The sequence below is a fragment of the Thalassophryne amazonica genome, chromosome 6, assembly GCF_902500255.1.
Source record: "Thalassophryne amazonica chromosome 6, fThaAma1.1, whole genome shotgun sequence".
Classification (NCBI taxonomy): domain Eukaryota; kingdom Metazoa; phylum Chordata; class Actinopteri; order Batrachoidiformes; family Batrachoididae; genus Thalassophryne; species Thalassophryne amazonica.
Genome location: NC_047108.1, coordinates 1,993,980 through 2,011,634, shown reverse-complemented (window position 1 = coordinate 2,011,634; position 17,655 = coordinate 1,993,980). Strand labels below are relative to the sequence as shown.

Genomic DNA, 17,655 nt, shown 5'->3' with positions numbered 1-17,655 from the left:
ATGAGGTCCCTAAGATAAGATGGGACCTGATTATTCAAAACCTTATAAGTAAGAAGAAGAATTTTAAATTTTATTCTAGAATTAACAGGAAGCCAATGAAGAGAGGCCAATATGGGTGAAATATGCTCTCTCCTTCTAGTCCCCGTTAGTACTCTAGCTGCAGCATTTTGAATTAACTGAAGGCTTTTCAGGGGACTTTTAGGACAACCTGATAATAATGAATTACAATAGTCCAGTCTAGAGGAAATAAATGCATGAATTAGTTATTCAGCATCACTCTGAGACAAGACCTTTCTAATTTTAGAGATATTGCGTAAATGCAAAAAAGCAGTCCTACATATTTGTTTAATATGTGCTTTGAATGACATATCCTGATCAAAAATGACTCCAAGATTTCTCACAGTATTACTAGAGGTCAGGGTAATGCCATCCAGAGTAAGGATCTGGTTAGACTCCATGTTTCTAAGATTTGTGGGGCCAAGTACAATAACTTCAGTTTTATCTGAGTTTAAAAGCAGGAAATTAGAGGTCATCCATGTCTGTCTGTAAGACAATCCTGCAGTTTAGCTAATTGGTGTATGTCCTCTGGCTTCATGGATAGATAAAGCTGGGTATCATCTGCGTAACAATGAAAATTTAAGCAATACCGTCTAATAATACTGCCTAAGGGAAGCATGTATAAAGTGAATACAATTGGTCCTAGCACAGAACCTTGTGGAACTCCATAATTAACCTTAGTCTGTGAAGAAGATTCCCCATTTACATGAACAAATTGTAAACTATTAGATAAATATGATTCAAACCACCGCAGCGCAGTGCCTTTAATACCTATGGCATGCTCTAATCTCTGTAATAAAATGTTATTGTCAACAGTATCAAAAGCAGCACTGAGGTCTAACAGAACAAGCACAGAGATGAGTCCACTGTCTGAGGCCATAAGAAGATCATTTGTAACCTTCACTAATGCTGTTTCTGTACTATGATGAATTCTAAAACCTGACTGAAACTCTTCAAATAGACCATTCCTCTGCAGATGATCAGTTAGCTGTTTTACAACTACCCTTTCAAGAATTTTTGAGAGAAAAGGAAGGTTGGAGATTGGCCTATAATTAGCTAAGATAGCTGGGTCAAGTGATGGCTTTTTAAGTAATGGTTTAATTACTGCCACCTTAAAAGCCTGTGGTACATAGCCAACTAATAAAGATAGATTGATCATATTTAAGATCGACGCATTAAATAATGGTAGGGCTTCCTTGAGCAGCCTGGTAGGAATGGGGTCTAATAGACATGTTGATGGTTTGGATGAAGTAACTAATGAAAATAACTCAGACAGAACAATCTGAGAGAAAGAGTCTAACCAAATACCGGCATCACTGAAAGCAGCCAAAGATAACGATACGTCTTTGGGATGGTTATGAGTAATTTTTTCTCTAATAGTTAAAATTTTATTAGCAAAGAAAGTCATTACTAGTTAAAGTTAAAGGAATACTCGGCTCAATAGAGCTCTGACTCTTTGTCAGCCTGGCTACAGTGCTGAAAAGAAACCTGGGGTTGTTCTTATTTTCTTCAATTAGTGATGAGTAGTATGATGTCCTAGCTTTACGGAGGGCTTTTTTATAGAGCAACACACTCTTTTTCCAGGCTAAGTGAAGATCTTCTAAATTAGTGAGACACCATTTCCTCTCCAACTTACGGGTTATCTGCTTTAAGTGAGTTATACCACGGAGTCAGGCACTTCTGATTTAAAGCTCTCTTTTTTAGAGGAGCTACAGCATCCAAAGTTGTCTTCAATGAGGATGTAAAACTATTGACGAGATACTCTATCTCACTCACAGAGTTTAGGTAGCTACTCTGCCCTGTGTTGGTATATGGCATTAGAGAACATAAAGAAGGAATCATATCCTTAAACCTAGTTACAGCGCTTTCTGAAAGACTTCTAGTGTAATGAATCTTATTCCCCACTGCTGGGTAGTCCATCAGAGTAAATGGAAATGATCAGACAGAAGGGAGTTTTCAGGGAATACTGTTAAGTCTTCAATTTCCATACCATAAGTCAGAACAAGATCTAAGATATGATTAAAGTGGTGGGTGGACTCATTTACATTTTGAGCAAAGCCAATTGAGTCTAATAATAGATTAAATGCAGTGTTGAGGCTGTCATTCTCAGCATCTGTGTGAATGTTAAAATCGCCCATTATAATTATCTTATCTGAGCTAAGCACTAAGTCAGACAAAAGGTCTGAAAATTCACAGAGAAACTCACAGTAACGACCAGGTGGACGATAGATAATAACAAATAAAACTGGTTTTTGGGACTTCCAATTTGGATGGACAAGACTAAGAGTCAAGCTTTCAAATGATTTAAAGCTCTGTCTGGGTTTTTGATTAGTTAATAAGCTGGAATGGAAGATTGCTGCTAATCCTCCGCCTCGGCCCGTGCTACGAGCATTCTGGCAGTTAGTGTGACTCGGGGGTGTTGACTCATTTAAACTAACATATTCATCCTGCTGTACCCAGGTTTCTGTAAGGCAGAATAAATCAATATGTTGATCAATTATTATATCATTTACTAACAGGGACTTAGAAGAGAGAGACCTAATGTTTAATAGACCACATTTAACTGTTTTAGTCTGTGGTGCAGTTGAAGGTGCTATATTAGAGAAGCTGCAGAGAGGTGTGTAAGACTACAACTCTGCTTCCTGGTCCCAACCCTGGATAGTCACGGTTTGCAGGATTTAAGAAATTTGGCCAGATTTCTAGAAATGAGAGCTGCTCCATCCAAAGTGGGATGGATGCCATCTCTCCTAACAAGACCAGGTTTTCCCCAGAAGCTTTGCCAATTATCTATGAAGCCCACCTCATTTTTTGGACACCACTCAGACAGCCAGCAATTCAAGGAGAACATGCGGCTAAACATGTCACTCCCGGTCCGATTGGGGAGGGGCCCAGAGAAAACTACAGAGTCCGACATTGTTTTTGCAAAGTTACACACCGATTCAATGTTAATTTTAGTGACCTCCGATTGGCGTAACCGGGTGTCATTACTGCCGACGTGAATTACAATCTTACCAAATTTACGCTTAGCCTTAGCCAGCAGTTTCAAATTTCCTTCAATGTCGCCTGCTCTGGCCCCCGGAAGACAATTGACTATGGTTGCTGGTGTCGCTAACTTCACATTTCTCAAAACAGAGTCGCCAATAACCAGAGTTTGATCCTCGGCGGGTGTGTCGTCGAGTGGGGAAAAACGGTTAGAAATGTGAATGGGTTGGCGGTGTACACGGGGCTTCTGTTTAGAACTACGTATCGTCCTCACAGTCACCCAGTCGGCCTGCTTTCTCGGCTGCTCGGGATCTGCCAGAGGGAAACTAACGGCGGCTAAGCTACCTTGGTCCGCACCGACTACAGGGGCCTGGCTGGCTGTAGAATTTTCCACGGTGCAGAGCTGAGTCTCCAATTCGCCCAGCCTGGCCTCCAAAGCTACGAATAAGCTACACTTATTACAAGTACCGTTACTGCTAAAGGAGGCCGAGGAATAACTAAACATTTCACACCCAGAGAAGAAAAGTGCGGGAGAGACAGGAGAAGCCGCCATGCTAAACCGGCTAAGAGCTAGTAGCTGTGCTAAGCTAGCGGATTCCTACAAACACACAAAGTGAATAATGTGTAAATAATTTAGAGGTGATTCAGCAGAGGGAGTGCTTTAGTTAAGGCACGTGAAGATTACACTGTGAAACAAATCGTTATCTAGTTATCTAGATCAATCTAACTGCGCAGATTAAACAGCTAACAGATACAGCAAAACACCGCTGTGCTCCGGAACAGGAAGTGATACAATACCGCAGTGAGAGGCAACCACCAGATGGCAGTAGAGGCCTTGAAATCTTTTCAATTTACATATTGATGAATTTATCAATTCTGTGTTTTGTATGGGATTGTATCCAATGATTGCTCATTCAGCTAGGATAACCAGGAATACATCAACACTTACTGATAATATATTGACAAATACTACTGTGGGAAATATAATGGGAGGACTACTCATGAGTAATATCAGTGACCATTTGCCTGTATTTGTTGCTTTCAATTCTTTAGTTGATCAAATTGACCATTGTAACATTCCGAACTTCACACAGAAAATAACAAAGGAATCTATGGAAAATCTTACAATGGATTACTACATCAAAATTGTAGTGACATTTATATTGAGGATGTAGCTCAGTCTTAGAAATCACTCATTTCTATTGCTTCTTCCAAGTTGTATGATAAACATTGTCCTTTTGTATCAAATGTTGGATATAAGCAAAGTATTGATAAACCTTGGATCACTAAGGACTTCAGAATGCATGTAAAAAGAAAAAAAAATTTGTACAATTCCAATGAAGTTGGGACATTGTGTAAAATGTAAATAAAAACAGAATACAATGATTTGCAAATCTTCTTCAACCTATATTCACTTGAATACACCACAAAGACAAAATCTGATTCTGATTATATAATTGAGTGTAGATGATGGAGTCCCTAAATTCCTTGCAATTGAACATTCAGAAACATTGCTCTTAAACTGTTAGACTATTTTTTTAATGCAGTTGTTCACAAAGTGTTGATCCTCACCCCATCTTTGCTTGTGAACGGCTGAGCCTTTTGGGGATCCTCCTTTTATACCCAATCATGACACTCATCTGTTTCCAATTACCCTGTGCACCTGTGGAATGTTCCAAACAGGTGTTCTTTGAGCATTCATCAATTTCCCAGTCTTTTGTTCCCCCTGTCCCAGCTTTTTTGAAATGTATTGCAGGCATCCATTTCAAAATGTCAAATATTTGCACAAAAACAGTAAAATCTATCAGTTTGAACATTAAATATCTTGTCTTTGTGATGTATTCAATTGAATATAGGTTGAAGAGGATTTGCAAATCATTGCATTCTGTTTTTATTTTCATTTCACACAACTTCCCAACTTCATTGGAATTGGGGTTGTGCAAGCAGTTTCTAAAATTTAGAACAAATGAAGCCGAGTTAAGCTAGAAGACATATAAAAAAGTAATTAACATGAGATCATGTAAAAGGCAGTACTATAGTGATTTATTTGAAAAAATAAAATGAATATAAAGAGTAATTGGAAGTTTTTAAATGAAATTATAAGTAAGAAAAAAGTTGTTAAAGAATATCCTGCTTTTTTATGCAAATACTGATACAGTTGTTAAAGAAAAGAAAGCTATCAGATCATTTTAATGGCTATTTTGTTAACAGAAAAATTTAGCAAATTCAGTTGTATTTTCTAAAACGTAGTCTTTGGATTACAGCAAAACATTTAAAACAGTTCTGGAGTCAATGTTCATTAAAGGAACGGATGAAAAAGAGATTGACATACAACCCCAACTTCAGTGAAGTTGGGACGTTGTGTAAAATGTAAATAAATTTCTGCACAATTTCTCCAATCACAGCCACATAAGCCCATAACTTCTCCTGGGTTGTCTGGGTGTGTTGGTGGCTTTCCTCACTCTTCTCCTTCTTGCACAGTCACTCAGTTTTTGAGAACTGTCTCCTCCATGCAGATTTACCATAAAGTTCCAAACTGTTTGTATTTGTTTGTAATTAATGTAAATAAAGTCCAAGATATATTCAGTGGCAGCTTTACCATCAGAGAGCCATGTCCACAACAACCACAAAAGACTCCAAGCTGTCATTGAAGTTAAAGGGGTCAACACACGATATTAATAACAGGGGTATGTAAACTTTTGATCAGGTTCATTTGGGTAGTTCTCTTGTCATTTTGATTTAAAAAGAGGAAACACAGTGGTTTGACAATAAATGGCTTCACCCAACCACTAACCATGAGTGAAACAAAACGTTTTTGGGTTGTCATTCATATTCTCTTAAAAATGGCTAAAAAAGGCAAAGATTCTGCCAGGGTATATAAACGTTTGAGCACAACTGTATGTACGACCCCAATGCCAATGAAATTGGGACGTTGTGTAAAATGTAAATAAAAACAGAAGACAATGATTTTCAAATCCTCTTCAACCTATATTCAATTGAATACACCACAAAGACAAGATATTTAATGTTCAAACTGATAAACTTTGTTTTTATGCAAATATTTGCTCATTTTGAAATGGATGCCTGCAACACGTTTCAAAAAAAGCTGGGACAGTGTTATGTTTGCCACTGTGTTACATCACCTTTCCTTCTAACAACACTCAATAAGCATTTGGGAACTGAGGACACTAATTGTTGAAGCTTTGTAGGTGGAATTCTTTCCCATTCTTGCTTGATGTACGACTTCAGTTGTTCAACAGTCCGGGGTCTCCGTTGTCGTATTTTGCGCTTCATAATGCGCCACACATTTTCAATGGGTGACAGGTCTGGACTGCAGGCAGGCCAGTCTAGTACCCGCACTCTTTTACTATGAAGCCACGCTGTTGTAACACGTGCAGAATGTGGCTTGGCATTGTCTTGCTGAAATAAGCAGGGACGTCCCTGAAAAAGACGTTGCTTGGATGGCAGCATGTGTTGCTCCAAAACCTGGATGTACCTTTCAGCATTGATGGTGTCATCACAGATGTGTAAGTTGTCCATGTCATGGGCACTAACACACCCCCATACCATCACAGATGCTGGCTTTTGAACTTTGCGCTGGTAACAATCTAGATGGTCTTCTTCCTCTTTTGTCCAGAGGACACGACGTCCATGATTTCCAAAAACAATTTGAAATGTGGACTCATCAGACCACAGCACACTTTTCCACTTTGCGTCTGTCCATTTCAGATGATCTCGGGCCCCGAGAAGGCGCCGGCGTTTCTGGATGTTGTTGATGTACGGCTTTCACTTTGCATGGTAGAGTTTTAACTTGCACTTGTAGATGTAGTGACGAACTATGTTAACTGACAGTGGTTTTCTGAAGTGTTCCTGAGCCCACGCGGTAAGATCCTTTACACAATGATGTCGGTTTTTAATGCAGTGCCACCTGAGGGATCGAAGGTCACGGGCTTTCAGTGTTGGTTTTCGGCCTTGCTGCTTACATGTAGAAAGTTCTCCAGATTCTCTGAATCTTCTGATTATATTATGGGCTGTAGATGATGGAATCCCTAAATTCTTTGTAATTGAACGTTGAGAAACATTGTTCTTAAACTATTGGACTTTTTGTTTTCATGCAGTTGTTCACCAAGTGGTGATCCTCGCCTCATCTTTGCTTGTGAACGTCTGAGCCTTTTGGGGATGCTTCTTTTATATCCAATCATGACACTCACCTGTTTCCAATTAACCTGTTCACCTGTGGAATGATCCAAACAGGTGTTCTCTGAGCATTCATCAACTTTCCCAGTCTTTTGTTGCCCATGTCGCAGCTTTTTTTGAAACGTGTTTGCAGGCATCCATTTCAAAATGAGCAAATATTTGCACAAAAACAGTAAAGTTTATCAGTTTGAACATTAAATATTTTGTCTTTGTGGTGTATTCAATTGAATACAGGTTGAAGAGGATTTGCAAATCAGTGTATTCTGTTTTTATTTACATTTCACACAACATCCCAACTTCATTGGAATTGGGGTTGTAGTTCAACTTAAGGGAAAAAAAAATCAACTGATAGACAACTTTGGTATGTTTTTGGTTAAAAATATTATTGATTGTATTCTTACGCCTTTAACGTATATCTGTAATTTGTCATTAATGACTGGGAAATTTCCCTTCAAAATGAAATGAAAAGGTGAAATGATACCAGTGTTCAAATCTGGTGACAAACATGTTTTTTCAAATTATAGGCCGATCTCCCTCTTACCACAATTTTCTAAAATTCTGGAAAAGGTATTTGTAAGGAGGTTAAATGATTTCTTAGCTAAACATATCCTTAGCAAGCAGCAATACAATTTTAGAAAAAAAAAATGCACTACTTCACTGGCAGTAATGGATTGTGTTGAACTTTGTCGATTCCAGTGCGATAGAGAATAGGTCCAAATCCTACCTCCTACTGCAGGGGTCTTTTTTTGATTTTCAGAAAGCATTTGACTGGATAACGTGCTACTTACACAATAGATATCAGTGTGTCCACATTGGTGGGACAGATTCTGAGTTTTTGAGGATTACATGATGATATGACTGTTTTGTAGTGGGGGTCATTTTGGACAGCGCGTGGACATGGAGAATGAATTACATACATTTAAACAGTGGTTTGATTCAAACAAATTATTGCTCCATTTTGGTTAAACTAAGTGTATCATATTTGGTAATAAGTCCAGGAACTTAAGCAGAAATTTATTATTACATGATATTGAAATTGTAACAGATACAAAATTTCTTGGTGTTTATATTGATGATAAATTAAGCTGGAAAATGCATATTAACTATGTTAAATATAAAATGTCAAAAGTCATTGCAATTCTGCATAAAGCACAAGACTTCCTCTCCCAACATTCTTTGGCTATTTTGTATCATACATTACTTGTTCCATATATGACATACTGTGTTGAGGTTTGGGGAAACACATATAGAACTAATACTAAGCCAATATTTTTGTTGCAGAAGAAACAGCCAACAAATCTGTTATTTGCTGGTTTGCAAATTCTAAAATTCTGGGATTTGGTTGATTATGTCACAGTACAAATTATATATAAAGTCAAAAATAAACTCTTGCCTAAACATGTCCAGGGTCTATTTAAAATGAGGACTTCCAGCTACAATTTGAGAGGGACATTATTATTTGAGAAACTAAGGATCTAAAGCTACTGCAAAAAGTCATTGTGTTTCCGTTAAGGGTGTATAATATTTGGCATAATTGTCCTGATAATATTAAGTTGCTTGGTACTTTAGTCAGCTTTAAAAGGTTTTACAAAAATAATATACTTACCCGTTATAGTTTGAACAGTTAGGTTTACCATTTTGTTGTGCTTGGGTTCATGCACTGTTGCTCATTTGGTTGTTTTAAAATTCGTATATACAACCCCTGGCAAAAATTATGGAATCACTGGCCTCGGAGGTTGTTCATTCAGTTTAATTTTGTAGAAAAAAAGCAGATCACAGACATGACACAAAACTAAAGTCATTTCAAATGGCAACTTTCTGGCTTTCAGAAACACTACAAGAAATCAGGAAAAAAAATTGTTGCAGTCAGTAACGGTTACTTTTTTAGACCAAGCAGAGGGAAAAAAAATATGGAATCACTCAATTCTGAGGAAAAAATTATGGAATCATGAAAAACAAAAGAACGCTCCAACACATCACTAGTATTTTGTTGCACCACCTCTGGCTTTTATAACAGCCTGCAGTCTCTGAGGCATGGACTTAATGAGTGACAAACAGTACTCTTCATCAATCTGGCTCCAACTTTCTCTGATTGCTGTTGCCAGATCAGCTTTGCAGGTTGGAGCCTTGTCATGGACCATTTTCTTAAACTTCCACCAAAGATTTTCAATTGGATTAAGATCCGGACTATTTGCAGGCCATGACATTGACCCTATGTGTCTTTTTGCAAGGAATGTTTTCACAGTTTTTGCTCTATAGCAAGATGCATTATCATCTTGAAAAATGATTTCATCATCCCCAAACATCCTTTCAGTTGATGCGATAAGAAAAGTGTCCAAAATATCAACGTAAACTTGTGCATTTATTGATGATGTAATGACAGCCATCTCCCCAGTGCCTTTACCTGACATGCAGCCCCATATCATCAATGACTGTGGAAATTTACATGTTCTCTTCAGGCAGTCCTCTTTATAAATCTCACTGGAACGGCACCAAACAAACGTTCCAGCATCATCACCTTGCCCAATGCAGATTCGAGATTCATCACTGAATATGACTTTCATCCAGTCATTCACAGTCCACGATTGCTTTTCCTTTCCTTGTTTTTTTTTTCTGTTTAGGTGTTAAGGATGGCTTTCGTTTAGCTTTTCTGTATGTAAATCCCATTTCCTTTAGGCGGTTTTTTACAGTTCGGTCACAGACGTTGACTCCAGTTTCCTCCCATTCGTTCATTTGTTTTGTTGTGCATTTTCGATTTTTGAGACATATTGCTTTAAGTTTTCTGTCTTGACCCTTTGATGTCTTCCTTGGTCTACCAGTATGTTTGCCTTTAACAACCTTCCCATGTTTGTATTTGGTCCAGAGTTTAGACGCAGCTGACTGTGAACAACCAACATCTTTTGCAACATTGCGTGATGATTTACCCTCTTTTAAGAGTTTGATAATCCTCTCCTTTGTTTCAATTGACATCTCTCGTGTTGGAGCCATGATTCATGTCAGTCCACTTGGTGCAACAGCTCTCCAAGGTGTGATCACTCCTTTTTAGATGCAGACTAACGAGCAGATCTGATTTGATGCAGGTGTTAGTTTTGGGGATGGAAATTTACAGGGTGATTCCATAATTTATTCCTCAGAATTGAGTGAGTCCTTATTTTTTTCCCTCTGCTTGGTCTAAAAAAGTAACCGTTACTGACTGCCACAATTTTTTTTTTTTCTTGATTTCTTAGTGTTTCTTAAAGCCAGAAAGTTGCCATTTGAAATTACTTTAGTTTTGTGTCATGTTTGAATGAGCATCCTCCGAGGCTGGTGATTCCATAATTGTTGCCAGGAGTTTTGTGTGTGTGTGTGTGTGTGTGTGTGTGTGTGTATATATATATATATATATATATATATATATATATAATATAAAACATCTTACCAGTCATCCGATACCCAGCTGGGCTAATACGTTGGGTAGATGCCACTGAAGTCAAAGTCAGTGTCTTTATTTGTCTCCCTAAGGAGAAATTTGCCTTGGATAGAGAGGTCTGCTACACAACAACACATCCGACACATACCACCCATGCATCAAAAACAGCCACATAGTAGATCAAAATTAAAATATAAATACATAATCAGTAAAAAAAAACAAAACAAAATTAACATCTTAGTGCAAATTCGACAACACATGACATTATGTCAAGACACGAAAACTCCTCACAGTGCGTGGAGTTTTCCACCCAAAGTCTGGTACCCTGTGGCTCTATGAGCAATGCAATGAGGTAGGGTGAGGATTAGAGTGTCAGAGCCACAAAACAGGATGAGACAAGGAATATCGGTGAAAATATCAGAAAGATGCATTTACTTCAAGTTGTTTCCATACATACTCTAGCCTGCTAAATCTGCATTTTATGGTTCTTCTGGACACAGGCTTTCTGAAGTTTTGGGGTAAAAAAAAAAAAATCAGAAACCTAATGGCAGACTTCACAATTTTGAAAAGTGAGGACGGCCTGTTTTGTGATAACAGCGCAAAGAAGTTTAGATGCAGTGGTTAGAGAAAAAAGACAAGATTGGCGATTGTTTATTTTTTGTCTTCCTATGTCATTATGCATTATTATCATTATGCATAAGCTAACAAATGTTAGCATTAATGTACTTTTTATTATATTTAAGTCAGGTTCTAGCCAGATGAGCACTGATTTTCCTACAGCCCTCATCTCCATTTTTACATGAAATGAAAAAGTGAATAAATTAATATAGAATAGAAGCTTTATTTGTCATTCTACACATACTGGATTAGGGGTCCCACTCCGCAACTGAGTGTGAGAATAAGAAAAGTAAAAGAAGCCATCACCTCTGACTCATTAATAAGTAACTTAGTAGACCAGTGAAAAATGTGAGTATATAAATAAGTGAAGACATGTACAGTATATTTAAATAAATAAATACAGATTCTAGATGAAGCACAAATTAAATTGCACATATTTGTATGAGTGTAGCCCATAGCAGTGTTATTGCACATGGTGGTCAGAGTTATTGCACATGAGTGTTTAATGTTCTCACAGCCCAGGGAAATAAACGTCTTGTCATCCTGGAGGTTTGGGCTCTGATTGACCTGTATTTCCTGCCTGAGGGGAGCAGGCTGAACAGGTAATCAATCATACATCACTGGGTGAGAAAAGTCTGTGAGGATGGCTCTGGATCAGTTGAGACAGCAGAAGGTAGCCATCTCTTAAAGATGGGCAGGGGGCAGCCAATGTAGTACCTTTTTAATATAAGCAATATTTGTATTTTAATAAAAGAAAAGAAAAGGATGAACGTAGGCAGAAATTGGGATTGTCCCAGGGAAAACAAATGAAATCCCAGACATCTGTAGTGGCCAATAATTTGAAAAGAAAGATTATCAATAGCTCCAAAGCTCCTGATAAAACCAGGAAAACTCAGAAGTGAGTTAAGTTGATGCATTAATGTGCCATAAATACTTCTATTTTCCCATTTCAATTGATGCTGAGAATGATTATTTTTGAGTTCTTTGAATTGTCATTTACTTTATTGTGTACTTTTCTGAGCCACAGTGTATGTTTGTGTGAAAAGTCAGCAGTGGAAAGATTGACATCACCCAACAAAAAATAGAATTTTTTTGGTGGGTAAATAGACCTGAAAATGCACCAGAATGCATCTGAGATTTTTTTCTGGGAGGGAACCACCAGACCCCCCCCCCCCCCCCAGGGCCTTTGCCCCTTGCCAAAAAGTTTCAGGGTTGTTTTTTTTCCCCCTTTCATGACTCACTTTCATCACTGTATCATGGAAGACCAAGCCCCTGTGTAGATGTAGCATTAACAGATAGAGGAGGTGGCTGACATCAAGAAGACCTACCACTGGCTACAAAAGGTCAGACTAAAGGACAGCTCAGAGGCTCTGATCGTGGCAGTACAAGCACAAGCCCTAAGCACCAGATCCATAGAGGCAGGAGTCTAAAGGCCCCGTCACACGGCACTTAATGAAGGGTGATGCAGCCCTGACGAAACAAGAAATCTGGACTGTCGTTGACATTGTTTAACATTCGCGCAGCTTCGTTTCTGCATCTGGCGCTTCGTCAGGATTTTTGTTGAAAAATGTTGAAAAATTTGAACAAAGGGCAATGAAAACCTCAATTCGTCTGTGTCTCGTTTTGCTGCTGTTCTTGATGTTTTTTTTTAATTGTTTGTTTAGTTTTTGTAACATTATTGTTTAATTTGACTTCGTTTGACCAGATGAATGTTTTCTCAGTGCAGAAGCCGGTTTCTGAGCGCTGAGGCCGCTGCTGCTCTGATTAATTTACTGCTCTGATACATTCAATCATCTTTACACTTATATTTATTCTCCCTTTTGACATTTTTCTGTTCTATATATATATATATATATATATATATATATATATATATATATATATATATATATATATATATATTATGGCTTAGAACATAATACAGTGATACAGCAGTGACCACAGCACACTTTTTTTTTTGTTTTTTTTTTTAATTGGAGGAAGACGGAGCACGCAGCGTGTCGACAGACAGTGAGGATTCTGATGATGGAGATGATCCCTCTTTTGTTCTGGACTGAGGAACCAGAGCAGGTGGTCCACTGACGTGCACACAGATTTCCACAGCTTCTGTTTGCAGTTTCTCCAGGACTCAGCGCTATGAGCTCCGTCCCAGCGCTGAGTGCTGGGACGCAGAGATGCAGACACACACTGCTCCAGCTGTGGCTCCAGGCGTGTTTCGTGGAGATCGTGAGCTTCGGTTTTGTTAATTTCCTCTTTCGTCCCTTTTGCTCTCTTGCTTCGCAGACTGTTCGGTGAAAAAAGCTCTTTTGTCCACCTTTTCTCAACGAATTGTGACTTTTTTTGCTTTTTCCATTCATTCAGGAATTGTCATGTGCCGTGTGACTGGGTCATAACACAGCTGCCTGGACCCAAGTTGCAGGCTGTGCAAATGTGTCCCGCCCATAGTAGCAGAATGCAAGATGCAAGCTGGGATAATGTACACTGAGAGGCACAACTAAGTGTCAGGAATCATGTACAGGAACATCTGTGCCGCATATGGATTAGAAAGTCCCGATGGGAGAAGCCACCAAAGGTGTTTGAGAATGAAAATTAATGCAGCTGTCACACCTTGACAATTAGCCAGCATATGCCGCCAGCCCTGTTTCCACTGAGTGGTTCAGGCTGGTACTGCACGGTGTGGTGCAGGTCAGAAACAGAGTAACCTGACATTATTTTATTTTGTTTTGATGGAGCCGTGGGGAGTTAAGAGTAGAGCCGCTACTCCTTTGCGTTGAAAGGAGCCAGCTGGGGTGGTTCGGGAAACCGATAAGGATGCCTTCTGGGCGCCTCCGTAGGGAGGTATTCCAGGCACGTCCGTCTGAGAGGAGACCTCGGGGAAGACCCAGAACTAGGTGGAGAAATTATATGTCCACACTAGCCTGGGAATGTCTCAGGATCCCCCAGTCAGAGGTGGTCAATGTGGCACGGGAGAGGGAAGTCTGGGGTCCCTTACTAGAGTTGTAGCCCCCATGACGTGATCCCAGATAAGCGGTTGAAAATGAGTGAGAGTGTGTCAGTAATCGCATAACTTACCTACAACTAATGTTCCATGAGGGGACATTGCACCCACCTGTGAACACCTCCACAGTACTAGTCTCTGTGCTGGAATGACAAATCAACTCATTGACTGAACTGAAATGGAAGACTTAAAAGACAGAACATCTTACAAATCCAGTTTCATGGGGATGGGTAATTAATTTTGACTTGTTTAGATGAATACTACTGTTATCGTTACACTTTGTTTTTATCTATCTAGGACCTTGGTTACAAAGGAGAGATCGGGTACCAGACCTTCTTGTACAGCACTGAGCTAGAAATTCGCTCTCTGCTTATGTTCCTGGTGGAGAAACTGCCCAGAGAGAGTGCTCAGGTTTCAGATCAGCCAGCAGGTAAATACCACACCTCCCTGCCTGTCCTTCCTGCCTGCCTTTATCAAGCACAGAAATCCAATAACAAACGATCGCTCGGGTTTAGCTCAGGGAGGCTGCTCCATCCATCACGCCTCTCCAGGTGTCTCTGTCATTGCCCACCTGTGTATTGAAGTCCCCCAAGCAGAACAATGGAGTCCCCCACATCAGCCCCATACAGGACTCCAGTCAGGGACTCCAAGAAACTTATAAAACCTTTTAAACATATGGTGTGTAAAAACCTTAGATTCAGATTTGAAATTGAAAATTGTTCTGGTTAAACAGTTGCCCAAATATGATAATTGGTAATAGTCTTTGAGTGCAAAACCAGTAGTACATGATAGAATACATCACTGTACAAAAAGTGAAAAATACCACGATATTAGTGTTCAACAACTTCAGTGTATTCGTTGTCATAGATATGGTTTTACATGGCATTTCAAAAGATGGAGTTCAAACCCTAAGTGAGTAAGATGAGTTCATTACACGATGTAATGAACTCACTGTAATTTTCTGCAATAAAGCTGAAGCGTATTGCAGAAAAATTGCAAAATAACAGTGTCCTGCAGAGTGAGAGACAAGAAGAAGCATAATGACGTCACCTTTTGCTGCACAGAGTGCTCAAAGTGCTACTCTGCACACAACATACAATTTGTTTGCGCAGTTTGATTAATTATTCCCATGTAGAGCGCAGTACGGTTTTTGTTTTCTGTTCTGTGTCCTCTGTATGACTCCTGTGTGGCTCCGTGGGATTTCGACATCTTCATGTGAGCACCTTGGAAGTTGGGTCCTTTCTATTTTTTTAAATTTATTTTTTAACTTTTGGTTCTTCCTGTTCATGGTTTCAACAAAAACATATTTCCTGATGATGGTTCTACAGACTTTGGTGAGGGTGAGCATGTCACTTTTTGCGAAAATGATTGTAGTGAATTGTATATTTAAGTTGTCATTTACAGTGTTTTCACAAAAAATACAATGAAATACCATGAAATAATTGGAAGCCTATACTGCCTATCCTCATTTTTCATGTATCTGGGTTCTCAGCCTTTGAGGGTGAGAGACCTCTGGGGAGGAGGTCATGGTTTTATGAGGCAGTGACGTGCGAGTCCAGTCACAAGCAACCCAAACATGTCTGACACTTTTAACCCTGCAGATGTACAGAGAGCGCGCGAACAAGATATGTGATGAGGCCACGATTCACAGCAGGATACAATTTGATGAATTAGTTCCTACATTTGGTTAGTTGGCACCATGTTAAGTGTGCTCACTGCATGCTAAATTCAGAGTGACACTGAGCGAGAGACATTTCTGTTTCTGTGGATAACATAAAAATAACTTCAAAAAAAAAATCTGGATTCTCTGTCAGCCACACACACAGCAAGTCCACATTGTTTTTTCTTCTTTCTTTCCTTCCAAATGGGTAGTCTGCGTCTAATCAAGCACCAGACCTCGATAGTGTCAAATGAAGCTCTACTGGAAGTACAAGTTGCAGGACCTTGACTATCAGCTTGAGGTTGGCTCCAAAACAGAGCACATTGCCACAAGGACTCTGTTAAAATATCCAACTTTAGAGCAGAAATAAACATTTACCGCCTGGTACAAAAAATAAAACAAAACAAAAAAAACAGTTTTGGTCTCTGTACAGGGATGTGAAAGTTTTTTTCTAACTTTTTTAATTTAAGACATTTTAATTCATAAAGTAATGTAAATTTGGGGGTGTGGTTGCTTTGCGTGACGGTGACACCGGGACAAAAACTGGGAAAACCTATGAGCTGACTTTGTCCAGGGTGTGTGTGTGTCTGCATATATATATGCACACTCTTAAGGCTATGAAATTGGGCTATTAGTAAAAAAAAAAGTAGAAAAGGGGGTGTTCACAATAATAGTAGCATCTGCTGTTGACGCTACAAACTCAAAACTATTATGTTCAAACTGCTTTTTTTTAGCAATCCTGTGAATCACTAAACTAGTATTTAGTTGTATAACCACAGTTTTTCATGATTTCTTCACATCTGTGAGGCATTAATTTTGTTGGTTTGGAACCAAGATTTTGCCCATTTATTAGTGTGCTTGGGGTCATTGTCTTGTTGAAACACCCATTTCAAGGGCATGTCCTCTTCAGCATAAGGTAACATGACCTCTTCAAGTATTTTGACATATCCAAACTGATCCATGATACCTGGTATGCGATATATAGGCCCAACACCATAGTAGGAGAAACATGCCCATATCATGATGCTTGCACCACCATGCTTCACTGTCTTCACTGTGAACTGTGGCTTGAATTCAGAGTTTGGGGGTCGTCTCACAAACTATCTGCGGCCCTTGGACCCAAAAAGAACAATTTTGCTCTCATCAGTCCACAAAATATTCCTCCATTTCTCTTTAGGCCAGTTGATGTGTTCTTTGGCAAATTGTAAGCTCTTCTGCACATGTCTTTTATTTAACAGAGGGACTTTGTAGGGGATTCTTGCAAATAAATTAGCTTCACACAGGCGTCTTCTAACTGTCACAGCACTTACAGGTAACTCCAGACTGTCTTTGATCATCCTGGAGCTGATCAGTGGGTGAGCCTTTGCCATTCTGGTTATTCTTCTATCCATTTTGATGGTTGTTTTCCGTTTTCTTCCACGCATCTCTGGGTTTTTTTTTTGTCCATTTTAAAGCATTGGAGATCATTGTAGATGAACAGCCTATAATTCTTTGCACCTGCTTATACGTTTTCCACTCTCTAATCAACTTTTTAATCAAACTACGCTGTTCTTCTGAACAATGTCTTGAACGTCCCATTTTCCTCAGGCTTTCAAAGAGAAAAGCATGTTCAACAGGTGCTGGCCTCATCCTTACATAGGGGACACCTGATTCACACCTGTTTGTTCCACAAAATTGATGAACTCACTGACTGAATGCCACACTACTATTATTGTGAACACCCCCTTTTCTACT

The 17,655-nt window shown here is 39.1% G+C and overlaps 1 protein-coding gene across 1 annotated transcript in view; it reads left to right on the top strand.

Annotated features, from left to right (window-relative positions):
• The window catches only part of ccdc22 (coiled-coil domain containing 22), a 134,237-nt gene that overhangs the window by 30,279 nt on the left and 86,303 nt on the right, over nt 1-17,655 (top strand). Inside the window, exon 3 of the mRNA XM_034173463.1 lies at nt 14,559-14,691. Coding sequence (XP_034029354.1) covers nt 14,559-14,691 — 133 coding nt within the window. The remainder of the gene's footprint in view (nt 1-14,558; nt 14,692-17,655) is intronic.